This window comes from Lissotriton vulgaris, chromosome 12, assembly GCF_964263255.1.
Source record: "Lissotriton vulgaris chromosome 12, aLisVul1.2, whole genome shotgun sequence".
NCBI lineage: Eukaryota > Metazoa > Chordata > Amphibia > Caudata > Salamandridae > Lissotriton > Lissotriton vulgaris.
In genome coordinates, this window is record NC_141700.1 from 257,597,512 (window position 1) to 257,622,283 (window position 24,772).

The following is a 24,772-nucleotide window of genomic DNA, read 5'->3' on the forward strand; positions in this document are numbered from 1 at the left end:
ACTCCAAAGGCTGGAAAGACAGGGCATCATAGAACCCATAGACAGTTCAGAGTGGTTAGCCCCCCTGGTTGTAGCCAAGAAGCCCAACGGCAAAGTCCGTCTATGCGTGGACCTCCGCGAACTCAATAAGTGTCTCGTTGTGGAAAAGTTCCCTCTTCCTAGAATTGAGGAAATGCTGGCGAGAACAAAAGGCATCACCCACTTCTCCACAATTGATCTCACGTCGGCGTACCACCAAATCGACCTGCATCCCACTAGCAGAAAATACACCTCCTTCATCACGCCCTTTGGGTGCTACCAATTCCGCCGCATGCCTTTTGGCCTGGCATCGGCAGCCGCGGTCTTCCAAAAGTTGATGCACCGATTGTTCAAAGAAATACCAGGAGTCCAATATTTCCAGGACGACATCCTGGTAATGGGGTCCACCCTGGAAGATCACGACGGAAAGCTGACCAAGGTCCTCACCGTGCTGCAAGACAAAGGACTCACGGCGGAATGGAGCAAATGCAAAATAGGGATGTCATCGGTCACCTACTTGGGACACGAGATAGGGACTCACGGCATATCTCCCAAAGAACAGAACGTGAGGGCCATCAAGGAAGCCAAAGCCCCGAGAACCAAGGAAGAGGTACGGTCGTTTCTCGGTATGGCCGAGTACTATAGTAAGTTCGTGAGACATTTTGCCACCAAAACGCACAGGATGCGCCAGCTCATCAGAGACAAGTCAAAGTTCGACTGGGATACTGAAGCACAAAGTGAATTTGAAACCGTAAAGAAAGACATCAGTGAGGCCATCCCCTGGCAAGGGTACGACCCCTCGGGCAGCACCATCCTAACCACGGACGCCAGTGACAAAGGCCTGGGAGCGGTGCTAGCACAGGAGAGGGCGGATGGCTCTGTAGAGACTATCAGTTTTGCTTCACGAGCTCTCTCTCCCACGGAACAAAGATATAGCGTCATTGAGAAAGAAATGCTAGCGGTCACCTGGGCGATGTGCAAATTCCGGCAATTCATCTGGGGCACCAGGTTCAAACTCCAAACTGACCACAAACCATTGGTCAAGGTCCTGACGTCCTCCGGCCATGACACGGCTACCCCGCGCAAGTTATTGGACTACACCTATGATGTTGAATATCTACCGGGAACCCAGAACAGGGTGGCTGACTACCTCAGTAGAGCTTCCGCCATGGAGGATGCTCCGGAAGTCGCACCGGACCTGGATGAGATGGTAGCGAGCATGGCTGACAATGAGATGACCATAAGCAGGCAAGAATGGGCAGCAGCTTATGAGCAAGACTTGGAGAAGTCTGAGGTCAAACAACACCTCACGTCAGGATGGCCGGACAAACGGAGGCTCACAGCGGAGGTGAGGAAGTTCTATGAAATTCGGGAGGAACTGTCTTTGAGCGACTCGGGAGTCTTCCTGTACAGAGGTGAGAGAGTCATTCCACCTGAAGCCCTTGTACCGACGTTATTGAACCTACTGCACGAAGGACACCTGGGCATTGTAAAGACTAAAGCCCGAGTGAAAGAAATGTATTGGTGGCCTGGCATGGATGCCCAGATAGAAAGGCAGGTGAGAGAATGTGAACAATGCCAAGGAGCTGACAAAATACTTCGTCCTCTCAGACCAGCGCTAGGGAAATTTGAGAACCCCCAGAACCCGTGGGAAGACTTAGCTGTTGACCTCCTAGGACCAGTGCTTGACAACCGTGGAATAAATAAATTCTTGTGTGTGGTCATCGACAAATATTCAAAATGGCCGGAGGTTGATGTACAAGAGTCCATGGACACCGAAACAGTATTGAAGTTCCTAACTTCCCTGTTCTTAAGGGAAGGTATATCAAAGACAATACTTAGTGATAACGGACCACAGTTCGTCTCAGACAAATGGACCCGGTTCATGAAAAGGAATGGAATCAAATCGAAACACACCGCTATCTACCACCCAGCGTGTAATGGCCAAGTGGAGCGGTTCAACCGCGTGCTCATGGGCTCAATACAAGCGGCCATCATGCAAGGGAAAGACTGGGAGGCAGAAGTACAGAGCATGTTGTGGGCAAACAGGATCACCCCCACAGTGGTGGGGTATAGCCCCTTCAAAATTTTGAGAGGCCGTCTCCCGTTCACCCGGGACAACGTGGTGTGGAGAGAAAAAACTGTAACCAGCAAATGGTCCCCAGCAGTGGTGCAGCACAACCTTGAGAAGGCTCAAAGGGTATATGCAGCCCATTACGACAGGCGACGCAACACTAAAGAAACCGCGCTGGAGGAGGGAGAATGGGTCAGAGTCAAACTTCCCACCCTGCAAAAGAAAGGAGAGAGCAAGTATAGCCAACCCTTACAAGTCAAGGAGGTACGAGGCAGAGCCGCTCTACTCAGCGATGGCAAGGTGTGGTCCCAAGACCGCATGGCGAAAGTCAACAGGATTGTAAGGTGGCCCAAGTCCGAGGAAGAGGAGATACGTATAGGGGGAGAAGAAGAGATGTCCACAAGCGGAGAGGGCCAGAGTGGAACCTCAGAAGACAGAGAAGAAGGAGGAGAAAGAGAAGCGCAGACAGCAGAGTTAGCGGGAGGCCACTCCATCCCAGCTACCAATGGTGCGAGAGAGGATCAGAGAGACACGGAGAAGTTTCCCGGAGGAAGCGACGGTGAGGAGAGCAACTTGGTAAGGCGTACCCGTTTGGGCAGAACTGTCACCTTGCCTTCAAGATATAGAGACTTTGACATGAGTGGACATTAGAGATGGACTATAGAACTGTTTAAAATTTAGTGTGCCAAAGGGGGGAGATATGTGGTGTTGCGCTCTAGTCTACGAGCGTGAACGCGATGACGCGTCACGCTGTAGACGAGAGCGAGGCACGCGCGCATGCGCAGGAGAGAGGAAACGTAGGGCGCGAAAGCGGAGATCGGGAGTTGGCGACCGGAGCAGCAACTAGTCGGACGCTCGGCGCTCTATGTGCTTTTCAGTTGTTACCTTAATGGAATAAAGCTGTTCTAAATACAAGCAGGCTCTGAGCACTGTGTGGGGGACACAATAACATCATTACACTCTACTGCACCTCTGTCCTGTTCAGGGCACTCTGTGCCTTCACCGGCTTGCCCCAGATATTTCTTGATGAACGTTGCCTGCTCCTCTAAGCCTGCCACTTGATTGACTCCTTGGTTATGGTCGCTCGTTGTGCTTCACTCCTGGATTCCAGCAAGCTTTGGACACCTTTCGGTGTCAAGAAGAACAGAGTCTTGTTGTCCAGGATAGCCTTCAATTTTGCTCGCTATAGCAATGCATACTTGAATCCCAAAGTGCAGAGCTGGTGTTTCACCTCTCATGGAACGACCCACTCTGCCGTCTAACCTCCATTGTGTAATCCGGGAAAACTGTAACAGTATTATTATCCACTATCCATGGGGGATTGGCTCTAACAATCTGTAGAATATCGTCTCAGTCCCTGAAATTGAGCAGCAGTGCCACTACCGGCTACAGAGTTAGCGATTCAGCATTTAATGGACCTGTTCCACCAAAAAGAAGGTTGCTGGCTTGCCTTTGAACACATTGTCCATGAACCATGTGTGAAGCACAATACCACTGCAAAACCTCCCCCCAGTAACAAAAAACGCCCCCCACCTGCAACAAAACTGGCCCCCACCCTTACAACCTCCCGGGAAAACGCCCAATGCCCGCTACGGCCAGTTCGGCTGCCCCGTCCAGAGGCGTCAAACTTACTTGAGGCGCTGTATGAAAGAATCACAATTTATTGGTTTCATTAAAAAGCAGACTTCCGCCAATTCCCCGTGCCATCCTTTCTTTAAAATATTTGTTATTATGATCTTTTATTTCATTTTCAAAATCCGTACTATTTTTAACGGCTATATCCCCCCTTCAATAGTGTGTGGCTACTAGCACAGTCGTTCTTCTTTTGTTGTCTTTTCCATGCTTCCATCCGGAGGCTCGTTGACTGTTTCCACGGTAACAGTATGCCTATGATCACGATTTTCGCCGCCGACAGCGTCGCGCGGAAATGACAACATGTGTTTACCCTAACAACCATGCCGGACACCGAGACGGAAAGCGTAAAGACCGAGTCCCTGCTGGGGGACGATGCGGGGCAGCAGCTCTCGGAGCTGAGCTTCCTAGATTTAGGGGACCTGCGCACAGAAGCACAACATCTCAGGTAATTGAGGAGGAAGAACCGGGTGTCTGTAGCCCTGGTGCTCTTATCGGCCCATAATTGTAGTTGCTGCCGCATAGCACTATGGGTCATGTAGTGTATTTTCTCATGAGTTCAATTCAGCGGATTTGGTTGTGGTTTTAGCAGTGCCTTCACCATACATTTTATTTTGCCTTCTTTGCTTTAGAGGCGGGAGTGGAAAACATACTGTCACTTGAATTATTAATAGAATTCCCTTCATCCACCGTACGGTCATACCTCTTCATTCTATGCTAGTTCTTGTTGATATATTACGCTTATATATCACATTTATCATATTTATGCCTTCAGTGAGTTACGGACAGTGTTACTCTAGAAACTCTGAATTTAGAAGGTAATAAGATGACTCTCGGTAAAAGGGTGAGTGGAATGGAGATTTAATCCCGAGAGACATCGCCGTGAGGAACAGAGTGAACGACAGGTAATGTTGTGTTTTACGAAAGATAGCTCATTGGACAAAGCCCTTTGTATTGCAGATGTGCTTGTGTTGGTTATTTGTTGCAAGCTACCAAACTGGTAATAAATAGCTCAGTTAAATTTGCGCCTGCTTGAAACAGCTCCATGTAAACCTGCAAGGGACGAGTTTGAAACAGTGCAGATTTTAACTCACTTTTTCATTTTTTTAAATCAAATTTGTTTTTATTGGGTTCAGCCAAGTAATACAATACAGTATGTAAATCAACATGACCTTGCACTCTATTTCCCTTCTGTTGTAACTCATATACCCCGGATTCCTGGGCTTTGGGGACGGCTGTCTTGTGTCCATGTAAGCTCTTATGACGGGAACCCGAATAAACATTGCAAGCTGGAACCATTATATCCATGTCCCTCCCTTGGCCCTCCGGTGCCGGGCTCCTTCAAGGAGGCCGTGTTGGTGCCTCTTCTGAAGAAGCCGGGGGCTGACCCCGCCGTTCCGGCAAACTACCGCCCCATCTCTCTCTTACCTTTCTTTTCAAAAATCCTGGAAGCCCACGTCACCACCTGTCTCTCACAGTTTATCGAGAGTTCCAACTTCCTCGAGGGCAACCAAGCTGGCTTCAGACCCGGCCACTCTACGGAGACAGTGATCTTGGCCGTGCTGGACGCCCTGAGAGACGGTGTTGACAAGGGTACCACCCAGGCCCTGGTATTACTAGACCTGTCAGCCGCCTTCGACACGGTGGATCATAACATCCTTCTCCGCCGTGTCGAGCAGGCTGGCATCCAGGGCCCGGCTCTGGCCTGGGTCAGATCCTTCCTGACGGGCAGGTCCCAGACCCTAAGCCTGGGTGCCTTCAGGGCTCCTAGAGAGCACTCGCTCTGTGGGGTCCCCCAGGGTTCTTCTCTGTCCCCTCTTCTCTTCAACCTTTATCTTCGCCCCCTTCTACTTTCTCTGAGGCTGTGGGACGTCACCGTGTTTAACTACGCGGACGACCTGCAGCTCATCTTCTCTCTTAATTCCCCTTCTGCTATTCCTAACTTTCAGTCAGCCATGTCCCACATTCTTCAGTGGATGGGCCACAACCAGTTAAAGCTGAACCCCGGTAAGACGGAGCTCCTCCTTCCTGGTAGGAGCCCCACCTTCTGGGGGCCGCAATTCTGGCCGGTGGAACTGGGCCCGTCTCCCACCCCCGTGGCTTCGGTGAAGAGCTTAGGGGTCACTATTGACTCCGCTCTATCCCTAGGGCCGCAGGTGGGGACCGTGGTCTCGTCCTGCATTTACCAACTGCGCAGGATCAGGAAAGTGGCATATCTCCTTACACCTGATGCCCTCCTGCAGGTTATCATGGCCCTCGTCCTCTCCCGCCTAGATTTCTCCAACTCGATCTACCATGGTCTGCCTAAAACATCGATGGGCAGACTACATGCGGTCCAAAATCAGGCGGCGAGATTGGCCTTAGGGATTCCGAAGTGGCAATCTGCCAGGCCCCTCCTCGTCAAACTCCACTTGCTCCCTGTCGCCTCCAGGGCAGCCTTCAAGATCGGCTGCCTTATCTTCAAATCCTTGGCCGGCCCCTGTCCCATTTTTGTAAAATCTCTCATCCGACCATACTGCCCGTCCCGCAACTTGAGATCCTCCCATCTTCATTTCTTGACTGTCCCTTCCTACAAGCTCTGCAGATCTGGAGGCCGGAGATTTGCATACCTGGCCCCCAAGTTCTGGAATTCTCTCCCCCTTTCTCTTAAAATTTCCAACTCTCTGATCCTCTTTCGTAAATCTCTAAAAACTTGGCTTTTCCCTCAATCTGGTTAGTCTCTCTGTCCCCTCTATTTCCAACCAGCGCCAGGAAACCCATGGTGTCAGTGCGCTATACAAGCACCCCTTACGATACGAACCCCAACTGCCCCTTTTCTCCCACTCCCATCCACCCCCCACCCCCCTCCCCTCAGTGTGTTCATCCTTAGCCAGTGCCTGAGGGGACCTAGTCTAGGCCTTGTGTTTCTCCTTTTCTGTCCTATTGTGGAAGTCATCTGAGAGTCTAAGAACCCTTAGGTATTTAGGGCATGTGAGCTCATTAAATTCTTGGGTGAGCAGGGTGAGTATTGGCTGCCATATTTCTTTGAATGTGTCAGAAGTTTGTGTGAGTGAAGCTTGGATTCTCTCCATCCCCATTATGTACCATAGTCGGTGCAGCCACCCTGTGTGAGTGGGTTTCCTTGACGTTCCCCATAAGGAGAGGATGTGTTGTGTTGCAGCCCCTAGTGCCAGTCCCATCTGTTTTCCTCTGCTGGATTTGACTGGGAACATAAGTCTATTGGTGAGGCCGTGGATCGTGTATGCCGGGAAACGGGGAAGCTCCGTCTCAAAGTGTGCGTCTATGTCTTTGAGTACTCCCTCCCAGTATTCCTGCACTTCCACGCATTCCCACAGTATGTGTATCATGGTCCCTGTTTGTCCGCACCCTCTCCAGCATGTGGGATCTCTCCGAGGGTTACTTTGATGTAGGTGTTCCGGTGTTAGGTGCCAGTAATAGGCCACTTTCACCGCAGATTCTTTGCTGGCTGTGTTTCTAGCAGTGTGGTATGCCCGGTAATAGATGTCCTGCCCTTCCTTATCGGAAAGCGTTCGTCCTAGTTCCTTCTCCCACCGTTTCTGACCCGCTGATCTCGTTGTGGGCGGTGTGGGGGCCAGTAGTTTGTATAGTTCTGCAATGGCCTTTGAGTCTTTGGATTTAGTGAGGAGCCATTTCTCATATGGGGTGAGGGGGCGGCCGACAAGGGGTTCTACGTCTTTGTGTGTGAGCCAGTGCCTCAATTGAAAGTACTTAAATCGGTGCGACTTGTCAAGTCCATATGCTTCCTTTATCGTGTCTAACGTCATGAAGCCCTGTAGGTCGAATAAGTGTCCTGCGGAACAGCATTCGATTTGCCGCCATTGGGGAAAGTAGCCGGGGGGCACCCCAGGGGGAAACGCCGGATTGTCAAGTAGGGGCGTCATTGGTGATGGAAAGGATGTCAGACCTTTTGGGACCGCTACAGCGTCCCATACCTGGAGAAGTGTTTTAGTGATGGGCGACTTTTTGAGGTAGGCTGGTCTGTCTGCCCGTGCCAGGAAGGGGACTCTCCATAGCGGCGTGCCCGCCATTGCCCTGTCTTGAAAAAGCCAGTGCTTTTCGGAGAGTGGTCGGGACCATTCCAGGAGATATCTCATCTGTGCTGCTTGAAAATAGTGCTTCAGGTCAGGTACCCCCAGTCCGCCCTCCACCGTCGTTCTAGTTACCAAGTCGCGTCGGAGCCGGGGGCATTTATTAGCCCAGATGAACCGCAGTATGGTATCTTGCAATTTTTTAAGCATGCCCAAGAGGGGAGTGACCGGGATGGTCCGGAACAGGTATAACACCTTCGGTAACAGGGTCATCTTGACAGCGGCAACTCGGCCCAACCACGAGAGCGGTTGCTGTCGCCATCTTGATATATCCCCCTGTATGCATGTCAGCAGTTTGGAGTAGTTGAGTTCAACCGTCTGGGCTGTGGAGGGAGTTAATTCAATTCCTAGGTATGGCAGTGCAGTTTGCACGGCCAGCCCCCCTATGTGGAGCGTTCCCCTTTGGGCCTGGCGGGTGTTGCTGCCCAAGGGGAGAATAACAGACTTTCCCACGTTCATCTTGAATCCAGAGACCGCCCCGAATCGCTCCATCTCTGTCAGGAATGCTGGTATAGACACTCTGGGGTTGTCCACCCGACCAGGATATCTGCATAGAGACTAATGGTCTGCTCCTCCCCTCCGAATTTGATGCCCGAGATGTCTCTGTTATTTCGGATGTGTTGGGCGAATGGTTCTATATAGAGGGCGAACAGCAGCGGCGAGAGCGGGCAGCCCTGCCTAGTGCCACTCCGAATTTCGAACGACTTGGAGCTTGTCCCATTGACTTTGATCGTCGCCCGGGGAGACGCATAGCAGCTGGCTACCAAGGCTCGGAACCTATCCCCAGGCCGAATCTCGCCAGGGTGTTATCCATATATTGACAATCCACTCTGTCAAGCGCTTTTTCAGCGTCGACTGACAACAAGGCCGCATCTGAGGCATTGAAGTGTGCCTTATCTATTATGTGCATCAGACGTTTAGTATTGTCCGCACTCTGCCTGGTGGGTACAAAGCCCGCCTGGTCCAGTTCTATTACTCCCGGCAAGCAGGGGCCGAGTCGCGCAGCCAAGATCCCGGTGAACAACTTCAGGTCTATGTTAAGGAGTGATATCGGCCTTTATGCCGCACACATAGTCGGGTCTTTACCCGGCTTCGGCAAGACGATAACGTCTGCCTCCAGCATCTCCTGCGGTATCGAGCCAGGGCCTTGGAAAGAATTAAATAGTTTCGTTAGTACCGGCGCTAGAAGAGGGCAAAACGTTTTATAGAAGCCAGCGGAGAAGCCGTCCGGCCCCGGTGCCTTCAGTGGTTTAAGTCTTGCGACCGCCGATATTACCTCTTCCAGGCGTATCGGGGCCTCTAGTGCCTGTGTGCTTGCTTCATTTATGGCCGTAACGTCCGCGGTCTCTAGGTACGCAGTCCCAGTTCCGTGATTCAAATCCGGGTCTGCCGTGTAGAGTTTGGCATAAAAAGCCCTAAAGGCTTCCGCGATGTGGTCGTCCTCTTTAGCCTCCTCTCCATCCTCCGCGTGGATGATGGGAATCTTGGAGCGGACCGTTTTTGCTTTCAGTTTGCTGGCTAACAGACGGCCAGTTTTGTCCCCTCCCACATAGTATGCGTGGTGAAGGCGGAGTGCCGTGTATTCCGCCCGGTTCAAATCTAGGCTCGCGAGCTGCGCCCTGGCCGCCTTCAGTTTTCGCCAGATTCTCCGGGCCCCCGTCCGGTAGTGAACTCTCTCCAGTTCCAACACCTGTTCCGTCATTTCCCTGTGTCTTTCTTTTCGCTCTTTGTTATCTGCCGCTGTGATCGCCATGATCTCCCCCCGAAGAACCGCCTTTAGTGCTCCCCAAACTGTCGCCTGGGTCACCTCCTCTGTGTCGTTTCGGCTTAAGTAGTCAGAAATACTTTGGGATAATTGCTTCGTAACCTCTTTGCGGGTGAGTATGTTTTCTCTAAGACGCCATCTGCCCCCATGACGATGTGTGCGTGGGACAGTCAGTTGAAGGACCACCGCGTCGTGGATTGACAGTGTCGCCGGGGTGATTTCTACATCCTGTACCATGGGGGTCAGATCAGTGGACCCTATAAAGTTGTCTATTCTGGCGTATGTGTGGTGCACATGGGAATAGAAAGTGTACCCTGTGGTCGTGTGATGTTTTTCACGCCATTCGTCCACCAACCCCTGTCGGCTAGCCATTGCTTCCCTGCTGTGGAAAGGGCTCCTGAGTCACAAAATCTCCGCCCTGATCTATCCATCACATTGTCCATGACCAGGTTCAAGTCTCCCCCTATTAGTATGTGTCTGGTGTCCCCGGTTAGTGCATCTGAGAGCGCCCCTTTAAGAAAGGCTTCCTGTTTGGAATTAGGTGCGTCGAGTGATCCCACTGTGAATGTCATGGCACCAATCTGTACCGTGTGGGCCAGGAGTCTGCCCTTGATTTCTGCCACTTTGTCGCCTACTCGCCCCTTAAAGTGCCTCGCTACCAAGATGGCCACCCCAGCTTTTTTCTCAGTTGTGGAGGAGTAGTATTGGTGCGGGAAGGCCCTGGATTTCATGCGGTGCCAGTCTTTAGCCAATAAATGTGTCTCTTGGAGAAGACATATATCCGCCCGGAATGTTCTAAGAAAGAGATGATCGCCCTCCTTTTAACTGGGTTGTTTAGCCCCTTTACGTTAAGGGTGAGAATCTGGATGAGCTCCTCAGCCATTAGGAGATGTGTGCCCTGCCCGCTGAAGCCTGGACCTAGCGCTGCCCCTTGCATTCTTGCTTACTGCCTGAGCAAACCGATCACACCGAGTCCCCTGTCCCCCTTCCACCCACCCCTCCCTCCCTGCCCCAACCCCAACTTTGAAACCCCAACTGGTAAACATTGTCCCAGGCCTCTCCAACAACAGTCCAGGCCTGTGGTATAGTGTCTGGTAGTGGGAAAGCATGTCCATGGCGAGCATGAAGCGCCCCCCCGACAATGCTACTGAAAGGCGAGTATGCACCCCCACTCATGTTTGCTCACGATCCGGCATTGGTGTCTTTGGAGACCTCCAGTATTGCTACTTCATGTTCGTGTGCCACGGTCTCAGGATCCGGCTTGAACCCTTTCTTGGGTGAGCGTCTGCGTCTCACTTGTTGCCTTCCGTCACTCATCTGTTGTGAGGAGTTGGAGTGGGAGGATCGTTGTCCTGTATCGTCGTCTGGAGCGTCCCCTTCTTGGGGGATGCCTAGAACCTTGCATGTGTCTCTCAGGGATCTGAGCTGGTGGAGGGCCCCCTTCCACTTGAAAATTAGTCTAAAGGGGTGGCCCCAGGAGTACAGGACCCCATTGTCCCTTAGGAAGGTAGTTGCCACCTTGAAAGCCCGTCTCTTCTGTAGGGTAATCGAGGACAGGTCCTGGAATAGCTCAGGCATGTGATCTCGAAAGTTAATAGGTCGCTTTTGACGTGCTGCTTTCAGGATCCGTTCCTTGAGGGGGTAATCTGGTAGAAAGGCCAAAATGTCTGGAGGAGGGCAGGCGTTCGGCGTGCCAGGCCCACTCTGTGGGCTCTATCAATTCGAATTTCAAAGTCCTCGCCTTCTCCTAGTATCTCACGGAACAGATCTTGCAGGTACGCCGTGATGTCCCCCCCTTTTGCTTTAGATGGCACATTTCGGACCCGTACGTTGTTTCGTCTGGAGCGGTTCTCCAGGTCTTCTGCGTGTGCCTGTAGGTCTGTTTGCTGTTCATGGAGCCTGATGATTTCTTGTTGCAGGAGTTCCATCTCCCCACTCCTGGTCTGCTCCGAGTTTTCGACTGCCGCTACTCGTTTCCCTATGTTGTCGATGTCTCGCCGTAGTTCCTTATAGCCTCCTGCCATATTCTGCCTTAGGGTTTGAATGTCCTCCCTCAGAGACGCGAATAAGTTTTCCATGAACGATTTCGTCGCAGGAGCTTCTCCTTCGTCCCTGTCTTTGTCCTGCGGTTGGGTCAGTGGCGTTGGTTTGTCGGGGCTTTTCTCCCCCTTGTGCATCCCCTTGGATAGCATTTCAGGGATGGTGCGCCCTCCTCTACGATTCGTGGAGGACATGTTTGGCGCCATTCTGTTTTAGAGCAGCTCCGCCGTCCTCGAAGACCTTCGGCGGGCCTGTGGATTAGCTGCAGGACCGGTGTAAATGCCGGCTGCTTGTTGGATATGCGGATCTGGACCAGCTGGTTCCCCACGTGTGCCCACCAGTAGATCGTGTATCTAATTGTTATGCCCCAGCCGTTCGGGTCGCCGTGGGTCTGAATGCCGCTTTCCTGCTGTATCCCCGTCGCGGTGACGTGTCGGTTCCGGCTTCAGCGGGGGTGTTCTTTATTGTTTGGGGGGTCCAGGTGGGGGATACTCTTCGAAGCGGTCTGCTGCTGTGGCCGGGCATGCAGCCCCCTCTCGAGTGCAGTATCTCAGGCTTACTGGCCTCTGCTGCGCCACCCTATGTCCTTGCGTGTATTTTCCAGGGGGTATACTCGGCCTCCCTCGGGCCGCGCCGTCTTAGTGCTTACCGCCGGGGGCTCGGTGTGTGCCCCCCCGTAGCAGGTCTCTCGTGCCCGGGCCACCCGACCTTGGCGCCGTATTCTCCCCTCTCCTTCTGCCTTCCGGCAGCGCTTGCTAGGCCGCCCAGGCCTGCAATCTCGTCTTCTGTTCGCGGTGGAACCTTGGCCTTCCTCGCACCCCACAGTCACCTTCCCCCCCTGTGGGGGCCTTGCCGTCTCGTTGCCTGCCACCTGGAGCTCGACGGATGCCCCCTGTAGCTGTCCGCCGTGCCTTTGGGCCTGTCATTTACGGTGCCGCTAAATTTCTCCTGCACCCGCCTGGGCCTCCGCCGCCTCCTACAGCCCGCCTTGGTCTCGCTGTCCGGCCCTCCACCACCAGGCCCGCTGTGTTTCGCTATAGCTGGGTGGACCCAATCCGCTCCGGGGCTCGATAGCCGCCCCCCGGGTTGCCTCCCACATGCGCTCTGGCAGCCCGCACCTCACCTCGTTTTCCCGGGGTTGGCAACGGGCTGTAGCGGTCGTCTCCTTCCGGGCCTCCGGCAGTGCGTCCCGTCACCGCTTGCTATCCTCTGCTCCGCTGGTCTCTGGGCCGGCCGTCTAGGTTCTCCAACCCCGGTCGTCGCTTAGTCCCTGCAGCCCGCCAGGGCCACTGCTCCCCAGCCCGGCACCCTGCTGGCAGCGATGCGGGTCTCCGGCAGCTCTCTTAGCCGCTTGGGTTGGCCTCGCCTACTTTTCTTCTCCGGCTGCCGATGGCGGCGGCCGGCACCTGCGGAGCCGTTTCTCTGCCTCCGGCTCTTGCGGTCTTGGTCGAGGCCGGAGCTGGATCGCTTCCTACAGCTTATAATCGCCTGCAGGGGTGGGAAAGTGCGTCGAAAATATTGCCGTGGGGATTTGGGACGAGGAGCCTCCGCCGGTTGCGACTGCTCAGGCCGCCATCTTGGCCACGCCCCCCCCTTTTCATTATTTTAAGGTTGTTACAATAGGTTCCAGTGAATAATAATGAGCATTTATTATTGAGTGCCAAAATGCTGTTTATTCTGTGTGCTGTGTAAAATTATTATTATCAGTGTGCTCAAACACGCAGAAATGCATATTTGGGATCGCTTCAGAATATCCGTAGATTGGCACATATGCTTAGAGCAAGACCATCAAAAAGTAAAACCTCCATTTGCGAGAGAGGGGAGTAGCACTGACCACTTATGTTGTGTGGAAAACGGCTGCTTTATTTAAACAGGTGCACATCATAAACTTTATCTGGGCAACCCGCCTTACAAAACTAAAGTCTTGCTATACATCACATGAACTATTCAATCTCCCACCCCCCAAATCTACTGCTCCCCCACAAGCCCCACCCGCAACTATCTCATTTGCATTGTAGTGCATTTCAACATTTTTCAACTAACTTTCCCCTACAGCCTATGACTGCTTGTATCAACTTCTAAGCAACCAAACGTTCTATTCTTAACCTTGGACTTACTGCCTACCCTCCCTTTCCATGTGGTACACCAGAACTGGCAATGCCAATAAAACTTGTGTAAACTCATGGAAAACTTTCCAGGCCCCCGCAAGCACCTGTCTCAAGCAACAGCTGTACACAAATTCCCCTTGAACACCTGTTTTGACAATGAGACCAAACATAAGAAAAGCAATTAACCACGGAGACCAAAAGCTATTTATTGGGGATGGCCGGGTGAGGAAAACGCCAAAATCTCACTGCCACCAGCCACCAGGTTACCTGTACTTAACATGGTGGCAGGGAACCCAATCGCCTCACCTATATAAGCTTGGGCTATTTGGGCTATAATGTAGCCCAATACACAAAATGGCAGTCGCTGGATGGCTCCACTTTTCCAAAAAACCCAAAGGGCAGACCTTTCGGTGGCCAGCTGCCCCCCAAGCCACCATCCTCTCTTAGTAAATTGTGAAGTTACCCTGCAGGAGGTTCTTTGATGGTCCTTGTGGGCTTTTGCCCGTTGTGAATTTGATGTTCCAGCGGTGCTAGGCTTGCCCTCCAACTGTCTCAACAAGGATCCCGCTTGGAATAAGAAAAATAGTTTATCTATCAGGGAAGGCATATGCAATTAGCCATGCTGGAAAAGAGCCTCCCATTTCTTCTTGCTTTGAAGCGTACTGAATGTCTGGATGACTCTGTCTATGTCCTTAGGTGGGGCACGCTGAGACACAGACTGGAAGCTTTGAGAAAAATACTCGAGTTACGGCTGAAGGGTAGTCGCTGGGAATAGAACCTCACTGGTACCCACTCTATTCCCGCCCTAGATCATCTGGGAACCTAACATATTTAGGATGGAGGTTTCATGTGTTTGTATCAGCAATTATTCCTCTGTTTCTCTTCCAACAGTTCATGTTTGGTGCAGTGGGTCACTCTTTTATCTTGTCATCTTGAAGGATGGCATTTTGCAATTAATAATACAGAAAATGATCCTACCATAACACACCAAGGTTCGTCATCATTGGTTGAACAAAGTTGCAGGGTTTAAGCCCCGTGCACATGAAGGTAAATTTCTTCATGTGCTCTGAAGTGTCACACATTGGTGCCGGGCCTGGGTTAAGATCTGGTGAAATCTCCAAGATAAGTTTATGCTATTGAACTATAAGTAGCCAGATGCTTTTCCAGAAAGAGGAACAAAAACTCCAATCCAACTTTAATTTAAAAGATCGCGAGACCTTAGAAAGATACAAAATTGAGATCGCTACAGCAAGAGCTAAACATGTGGCCTTTCAACTAGCTTCCATAGTTCCGCTGAAGGAAAATTCAGCCTTGTGATCAAATAAGCAAAATGTTCAACCTCAATTACTTGTCTTCTTGCATGCGCTTGAGAGCTACTTCTATACACTATATTCACTTTCAGAAGGCATTCATTTAATCCTTATGGCATGTTATTAGCAGAGTAAAAGGGAAGAATTGATTGGGAATGTATTATACTGGTTTCTCGTCTAACGAAAGTCGCAAATTATGGAGTTTGGTTGTTAAAACAATGGGGACTTTTTTCATGCTGAACTCAATTATACAAGGAGTGTAGATTGGAACTCCCACTCAACAGGCTGTAGAATCGAACAGAATAATGCTGGACATTTTTCCAACCTGGTATCTGTTAAATATTGGTTACTCTTAGTGGCATCAAGGATTTGTGGGCGTTGGGGGTTTCGTGTCTTATTTAAAATGGAAATAGGTTTTAGGGCACGTTTATTGACACCAATGCTTATCTGCTTTGAATCATTGTACAATTCCAGCTTTATAGAGGAGTTTAATTCTTCATTTTATTAACAGAAATGTGATGCATCTAATTCGTCTGTTGCATGGCTGCATAGTATACTGAGAAGCAAAAATATTCCCCAAGCTACTGTTGATCTTTCTCCATGAATGGGTGGTGGATAACAATATTTTGCCAGTTAATCTAACTGGATTTAGGAAAGATTGGTCATTTGGAGATAATGTTTTAACCCTCTCTGTACGAGCTAGCAATGGAGTTTAGAAGTCTATTTTCTCTTTCTGTATGTTTTGTTGCCTACCCATTAGCATTTGATTACGTAGACGGTAATTGAATGTGAAGTCTCTGTCTCTATGGGGGCCGGTCGTTGCTCTTTTGAACATATTCATTCAGGTTTACTCGTATATTTAGATGCAGATTGTCTTGACTTTGCTAAAATTGATTTCCTCTGCTGATAAATACTGGTAATTTGCTCAAACGTTTCTGGAAAGAGACTCCTTTTAGTTGTAAGACAGACGGCAACACTTACACAATAAGGTAGTGCTAGGCCCATCATGTTAGAAGTTCTGGGTGGTAAAGCTACCACTGTCCGGGTTTGACCCGAGCAGCTTGAATGTGGACTAATCTATTTACATGAAAGAGGACACCAGCTCTGATGAGGTAGCGGAAGCCTAGGATATCATTGTGTGGATTTTTCTGCACCTGGGACACTTCCAGTTTCCAAGGTGAGCAGAAGTTGCAAGCCCTGCAGTAGCACATAGTGTGTTATGTCACATATATGAAGACGGAGACCTGTATATTTGCACTGCTAATGGTGAGAGTTCAACTGTAGGGGCATAGCACAAAGTTTATTTCTCGATAGACCGGGCGAAGGCCAGTTCCAGGTAAACACGTTAGTTAAATGATCCAACGTTGATAAATTCAATTTGCTGCATAACAGGGGACTATATTAGAGTGGGAACAAAGTTCCGTTGTGTACAACAAGTGGTTGATAAATTAAGTCACAACACCAACTATGTGTATCCTCAAGGGAAACCAACAAATAATTTTTATCCAAAGCCTAAGTTGGGGAGACAACTCTGCAAGCATGTTTCTTTCTTTATCCTCATTTGGGAAGTAGCAGGTGGCCCAGTTTAGTGTATGACTCCTTTCACCTTTCAAGGCATTTCAGACAGTATCACCTAAGCCCTTGTACCTGTGGGACCTCAAGGTCCAGAGTGTAATTGATGTTTGCTGAAATGCTAAGACTCGCAGAAGTGTCAAACACGACAGAGAGTGGCGCGCTAGCAGTACCCTCATGGCCCCTCTAGCATCTATTTTACGTCACCATTAAAAGGAGAAATACTTAATAGACGTTGGGTCATGTACACACACATTTTGGGAATCCGTGTTCTGAAATTTCCACAGTTATTAAGCTAGGTATGGAAAGTGAAGCTGTAAGATCACCAAGAACTGAGACTATGTGGTATGCATGAGCATTCTACAGAGATTGCCAAACTGAATGCCAAGCTCATTCATTCATTCTCTCTCTCTCTCTCTCTCCCTCCCTCCTTTCTCTCGCAGCCATGCTGTTGAAACAGCCAAAAATGAAACGACGATGCTTGAAAAATACATCAGCAGGCTGGATCCCCAAGACCTGGTCCCAATGCCTTCAACTGAGGAAGGCATGTCCTCCAATGATTTTACCCAGGTAATGACTACAGCTGTATGTCTAGCTCTTAAAATGGCACACCTCTGTTTCTGTTGAGTTAAGTCTTTTTTAATTATAATCACAAACCTCCATATCAAACACACTGTACTAAAGACACGTGACAGGGTGGCATCATATGGCACAGGGGAAAGTCATGAAAAGACACATGAGCCTGGGGGGCTAGAGGTTTGTGATCCTTAGCCAAGCAAGAAGCCACATTAATAAATCATACAAATCATGGGGAAATAGCTGTCCAGTGTCTTTTCCAAGCAGGATGTTTGCTGTTTCAGTTCTCTCTGTTTTTCATTTTTTGGGTGGTCAGGCTCGTGGAAGACGCAGGTCCAAGTCTCGCGGCTTAGCTACAGATCGTATGCACACGTTGACAGTGGAACAGAAGTGCGATATAGCTCAACGGGAGCTAGATGAGATGAAGGGAGAAGTTGAGAAACTCAAGCAGCATTCTGATGTTTTCATGCAGAACCACAAGGTACAATACCACCCTTTACTTCAATAATTGCATCTTCTCCCATGCTGTTGGTATACAGTCTACTAGAATCCATCTTCTGGTCGAAAAATCTGTAATCCATTTTGTGATATATGAGCGCAGTAAGGATGTCTTCAGCTTGTTTGATTGTTCATCTCCGTTTTATGATATGATTGTGAAAGCACTGGCGGGAAACCGTTGTTCTCCGGCACAGCCCCTCACATGTTCTGGACATGACTCAAGAAGTGGGTAAGGGTTATGTCCCCTTCCGCCTATGATAAGAGTGATGGAGATCTGAGCAGAACACTTGCAATGACTAAGACATTTCTAAAGAAATACCCCCCCCCCTACAAATTTCATGTTAACGGAGAAAGACAAGTCATATCCCAATTGCTAGGATGAATTCTTATAATTCATAATACTAATTCTGGAGCTTCCTGAACATGTGTAGTAATGCTGAGGAGGTATTTTATGGCAGCCTTAGGGGTTGTCAATGTCCTGTAAATCATTTTAATATTCAGATTGTATGTTCTTTTGCCGAAGTCATCTAATGTGCAGCTTATGGAAGCCTTTGATAGAGTGAGCAAGTCTCCCTACCCCGAACACCTTCCCGTTTCTGAAGGCCATTTAGAGTTGAAAAGGGGAGAGTCTCCAAATCCGCCCTGAAAGACAGTGCACATAAATATTTACCAACAACAAATAAGCAAAGTGAAATACCACAAAGCCAGTCATTAAGTTACTAATCAAAATGTGGTGTCCTAATAACATGTATGATGGATGCCCATGACAGCACCATGGAAGCGTTTGTGAACAGCATGTCAATTACTTTCTGAACAGACGGGTTCTCTGGTCACCCTCCACGTGTGACTATGTTCATGTTATTTCCACTTTTTAGCAATTTGTGATGGCGGTAGGTATGCTATGGGTAATGACATTTGCAATATGATCAGTGATTGCCTTGCTAAAGTCATTGATTGTAAAGTCATTATTTACATTGTCAGTGATAACGTGAAGGATGATAATGGGGGTTCATGCATGACGTATGGCCTAACCTGGAACCATGGATTAACTGCTGCGAACGAACATGATCACAAGGTTATAGGCCGTGCATGGATTGACCTGCAGTTGTGCCTGTAAAAGTAGCACGCACAGGCACTGCCATGCTAAATGTTGAGCGAAAAGAAGGGCCCCCTTTGCCATAGAGTGCCTGGGTTGGTACTATAAACTGTTTTGCATTCCATAATGAGTTTGGCCGTAAACCCATATTATAAGTTCACACTATGCAGAGTAGGAAATGCTCACACCAGGCGTCATTAACCAATCTTATTATTAATTTGAACACAATAAAAGATAGGTAGAATTCTTGATAAGTTTTTATTCTTAGTTGTAGATTCTTATTTTTTGTTCTTGAAAGCCAACTAACATGTTTCATGTCATATGTGGCTTGCAGGCTTGGGCTTTTTCAATGCTCATAAATGTTGATAGGTACGTTATATGACGTGATTGAAGAGTAGTTGTTCAACACTCTTTGAATATAAAGGCTGCAGAAAAGTGGTAATATCTGGTGGCAGCGTCACCTCATAGCTACAACAAATTGTTTCATAAAGACCTGTGAGAGCCTGGCTGTTTTTTTTGGAATGCTGATTCACAATCCTTCTTCCAGCCTTTTTTGTACTTCTCAACCTGTCACATTACTCGATTAGCAAAATAGATCTCATTCACAAATCAAAGTGTCTTATAGCTATTAATTGTCTGGGTTTGTTTTTTGATATTTCAGAAATCACAGCATTGATTTACTTAAAATAGATAAAGCACACTGAAGCAACCAGCTTTGACTCGCTGTCAAGCTTGCCATTGATCTGTCCAGATTTTAGGACTATTCTTTGCCAACACTTTTTTGTGATTTGGTGTAAATCTGTTCAATTTATAGCCCTGGTAGAGTTAAAATGTTTTAAAATACACATCTGCATACCCCCAAGGGAAAAGAAGAAATGTTCTGTGAGGGCCTGCCCACTTTCGAACCCGTTGAGTGTGAAAAACACCAACTGGGAAGTACAGACACTCCCAGAAAAAAATAACTGTCTGCCGGAGCCTCACTTCACCCTGCATTGTTGGTGTAGCAAAAAAGCTGATCTGTCTTCCTCCCATGCACTGGAAGAAAAAATTCTCTTAGGGACTTGGTCCTTCTGCAGAAGAAATTTGCAGCAGCTCTCAATTTCTGTCATTCATATCAATACCTAGGCTTAGGAAGATCCTCATCACTTCCCTATGATATATATTTGAGTAGCCGTCCTAATTCTAAACTAAAAATGGTGCCACCAATAGACCGGTAAAGGTCAATTCCTCACCCCGTTTTTCAACAGCTGCCCCAAGTTCTGTTGCTATTACAAGGTCTGGCCCTGATGTAAAAACCAGTAACAAAGAACTATCTGGAAATAATAGGCATATTACCATAGCCACTGTGCACCTATAGATCTAAGTATTTATGAAAGTCGAAATTTAATGAACTTCAATAATGTTGAAAATGCTGTAATAAAAGATATGATGGATTGAAATAGTGAATGATTAATCTTCTGTATTTCTTGTCCTCACTGGTAAACATGAACATCTTACAATATTGTCCAGTTGCAGAACTCAAGGAAAAAATGGGGAATGGAAATTGGAATGATTTAATTGGAACATATGATTTGTCTTGTTTTCCAGTATACCTAGCACTTAAAACCATTATTTATGAATTACCTCTCTACTAGGTATATGTTTGCACTCAAGGTGCTATTGGGCAGACTATCTGGTGGGTTAACCAACTGCACTAGCAACCCACCATCTGGGTATTGAACTGTGCTGGATAATAGAAGTACGAATCTACAAACCATCAATGTATTTCTACCTCTAGCCAAAAGTTTAATATTTGGGATATGTAGTCATTCAGTGTTGAGTGCTGGTAAACCTTTTTTTCTGGAGGACAGTAAAGTCTTCCAGACAAGAAAAGAACATCTCTGTATAACCAACTCTCCGTGCTGTGGCAGGATACTGGAAATCCATGAAAGCTGAATATCAAGAGACAATAAGACCTTCCTTGATTATATATTTATACAGATATATTTCTTTCTGTGTTTAAAAAAACTATTTCAAGCTATGTCACAATATCCTCCCTTTTAGAAGTTGAATATAGTTTCTACTTGACTGTAGAAACTGAAAACATAGAATTAATATCCCATGATTCCTTATTCTTAGCAATGTAGCTGCATACTGAATGTCTAATATCTTATACACTTGTGCATAATCATTTTATTTGTAGGAAAATGTATTTTAAATTCCATCACAGGATCTTCAACAAAATATACAAACTCCAATCTTAAAAATTCAGACAAATTTGCAAGAACAGTTCAAAGTTCCAGCTGAAGAACTGTTTTAGCACAAATTACCTAACACGGATGCCAAGTCCCATGAGTGAAAATGCACCTAAAGAACAAAGACAGCCATCATCTCCTTTTAGCCATACAAGAGTCCGCGGCTTACTAGGAAATGTACTTCACTCAATCGCCAATAATGTTCGCAATAGACGCACAGCTTGAATCAAGCCAGCACTCACAGTCTCTAAGGATCGCAAGCCTTTCCTTTGGTGGAAAGCCCTCAGCATAGATGATTTCCTGGTACTACTTACTTCCTTGCACACTGACCTGACATGACAGTAAACATCACTTCTAGCCCCACATCTCGACCTGTGGATGTGATAGTAAAGTTTTGAAGATAGTTTTCATTTTAGCTGGCCTCTAGATTTAGGAAATTGTAGAATATCTGTGCGCTTGGAATGATAGAGAGCGACCATGATCCTGTGACATCCCTTGTAAAGCATATTTCCCCAATTCCCCAGGCAGTGTTCCTTCAGATGTTAGTGATTTCAAAATATACTAACAGATCCATTTCTAATAAAGACGAATTAAATGTAATGGGAAAATGGGAGTAAAGATCTATTTAGAATTAATGAGGACTTTATCACCATAACTGGAATTATTAGAAATTATTAGTGAAGAATCCTTAGTATATGACATCCTGTTTTAAACACTGTCTAAGGCTGTGGGTGAACATCTGACTAAACCCATCAGAAACTCTGAATTGTGGAAACCTAATAAGTAGTAAGACCAGAAATGTCAGGAAGTGATGTAGGTTCCATTACCACGCTTGAAATTAAATACCCATGGATAAAAAATGTCCATATTGCATAGAGTGGACTTATAAAGTCCGTACTAAAGCAAAAAAATAATTTGTGAGTCTAACCCTGTATCCCCAGGAGATGCCGTTCTGAAGAAACTTGTCCTGAAATGTTGTCATTTGTTTTGATTGGCATAAGAGATCACAGAGCACACTAGAGAGCATGTAAGATGGGTGGTATACCCACTTTTCTTTACTGTCTTGTGGGGATAGGGTCATAATCGTCGCTTATCTTACTCAAGCTTCGGTTTAATTACCCTATCTTAAGTGATGAAATTCAGCATGCTCTAAAACATCAAAAGACGGGCCAGGTCCTGGGGCCAGAATGTTTTCCTTTTGATTTGTTTCTACTCTTATTCAATTCTTTGTTCACAGTTAAACTCTTGGTGGTTCTTCTAGCATATCACCTTAATAATGTTTACACTTCAGGTTCCCTACTGCCACCTAGGCTTCAATCCATAATCATACCAATTTACAAGAAGGGAGAAAGATGCAACCAAAAAATGACTGCTTCATCAACCCCTCATATTTGAAAGAACCCTTGCCGAATATAGTGTGCCTCACTCTTGTCAGTGCCATTCATTGATTACACCAGCAGAATTCTGTGCATGTGCGATTTGGGACAACAAGGCGATTGAGCTCTTACTGTAGGGCTATCAAAGATTTCGAGGTTGTGTGCAGGCCCCTTTTTTCTTTAATGATTTTGTAAATTATACAGTTCCAATATTTTCCCCAGCGATGCTACATGTGTCCATTTTAGGTGATGTCTTAATTGATTCACTGCAAGAATATAAATGGCCCTGCACAAGCTGGTTTAGGACTTTGAAACCTATTGTTTCCAAAAGGAGCTGAAAATTGATGCGAAAAAGTACAAAATCTTGTCAACAGGAAAGAAGCTTATCTGTTAAAGAGCCTTTAACACGCACAGCTAGAACAGATAGAAGAGTGTGAGTGTTTTGGACTTGTCTTTTGCAACATAGACGGTGATACTTAAAACAAGTCGCTGTAATATATTCCTCAGAGTGAAGGCCTTGGTGACACTTTGCTTGCTTGTTGGTTTTCCTGCTCCTGATGACTGGGTTATGTTAAGATGCATTTCAGGCCACCCTTTTCAATGGGAAGCTTGCTGATTGTTCTGATATGATTCTGAATAATCAGGGGTCGGTCCCTATGTCACATGAACTTTTAGACTCCCAGGGCAGTGTTTCAATTGGGATCATCCACACACTTATGGTTTGGGCCATTCTCTTACTTTCGAAGGTGGTGGTTGATGTCCAGCTGTCAAAGTGCTCAGGTCGCTTGGTGCCTGCTGCACTTCAGGATAGTATAGATTTATCTTCTATATTCATAGTTGTCTGTTTCCCCGTCTCTGGAAAGCCCTGCTTGTGGTCAGGTCCTCCTAATTCTCCCTTTGACTTTGTTTGGTTGATTTTTCCTTTGGACAATTTGATTTGTGGTTTTGCTGTGTCGGCGCCCTGGTCTCCTGCCTAGTGTTGTGAGGTGTGTTCTCAGAGGTTTGGGTTGCAGCCTTAGCCCACCTTTCTCTTCCTTGTGTTGGGTAAATGGCTAGGCTGCCAATGCTTGTGAGATCATACTAATCACATTTCTCTCTGGGCACCCAAGATGAGAGGATCAGTCTGAATGCGAAGATCAGTCTGAGTCTTTTCCCCTTCAGTGGGTGCAGCAATATCTTTCACTCCTTCATGGTAGGGTGGCTTGGCACTTTTTCTAGCCTGTGCTTTTATTTCTAGGCAATGAATTCAAGTCCTGGCATGGCCGCAGCAGGTCTGTGGCCTATTCATGTCAATGAACTGAGGAATACCTCATTTTCTTTAGTTAAATGTCACTTTGAGTGCTGATGAATTTCCCTCCTGGTGAGAATGAAACCACTTTTGATGCCTCCTAATGTCTTCTTCTTGGTTTCCCATTATTATCTTTGGGTGTTTGGATTGACACCTGCTGTCATCTGTCCATCTACTCGAAGGTCTGACCATATGCGTTTTGCTTCCATTGTCTTAGTGTACACAAGGCACTATTTAAAAAAAATGTTTTCTGCTGAGAATCTGCTGAGCTATGTAGCTTTCTCCTTGAGCTCCAGTACTTTTCTTCTTTCCTTCCACAGCCTTCTTATTGGTGACAGTTCGCCTGATTGCATTGGCATTTATGGTATGGATTCTAGCTGCTTCATGCGCATGGCTTTCGAGAAGCAACTTTCTCTGGTATTGACAGCATCTGGTCCATACTGTCTGGCTGGAGGATCTTTCATGTTGCAGGTAGGCCACTGCTCAAGACTCCTATTTCCCTGAGTGGTCCCAAAGCTCAGTGTCCCAAGCTCTTCCTCCTTTAATACTGCCTCCTTCCACCAGTCAGCCTGCAGTTCTGGGTTTAGTGTGACTTGACCTCTCACTTTCATGTGTTGTTACTCATGATGGCTATCTTGCTTCTTCAACAATATTCTCCTTTCTCTGGCAGGCATTTATAAGGTTTAGGTTTCTGTTGGTTATGGCAGATTTCAAGCAGATCCATCAAAGGTGATGGGAGTGGCAAAATAAATGGCGAAGCAGTAAAAGTTTCAGTTATTAAAAATGATAGTGCTCCTTTGAATCTACAAAAAACACAGTTGATGGACAGAATGTAGAACAATGTCATACATTCACCCCAGTACAAGGATCTGGGCCTAAATCCATCGTTATTTTGCACTCCACACCACCCTGGGTTAGACACTGGCTGTATGCAAATCAGCTCTGACCCTGTGCCCCATGGGAACAGTCCAGTCCGAACTACCAAGCCATGTCTTTCCCATACCGGAATCAAGCATCCAAGGACCGGTTTCTGGCTATCAGCCTTCATTCAGCCTGGATAGCTTGACTCCAGTGGT

At 47.6% G+C, this 24,772-nt stretch overlaps 1 protein-coding gene across 1 annotated transcript in view; it reads left to right on the top strand.

The window, feature by feature from the left end:
* The first annotated feature begins 4,008 nt into the window (after nt 1-4,008).
* Nucleotides 4,009-24,772, top strand: part of CFAP263 (cilia and flagella associated protein 263) — a 98,149-nt gene continuing 77,385 nt past the window's right edge. Inside the window, exons 1-3 of the mRNA XM_086947794.1 lie at nt 4,009-4,172; nt 17,072-17,198; nt 17,521-17,685. Coding sequence (XP_086803920.1) covers nt 4,048-4,172; nt 17,072-17,198; nt 17,521-17,685 — 417 coding nt within the window. The 5' untranslated portion in view covers nt 4,009-4,047. The remainder of the gene's footprint in view (nt 4,173-17,071; nt 17,199-17,520; nt 17,686-24,772) is intronic.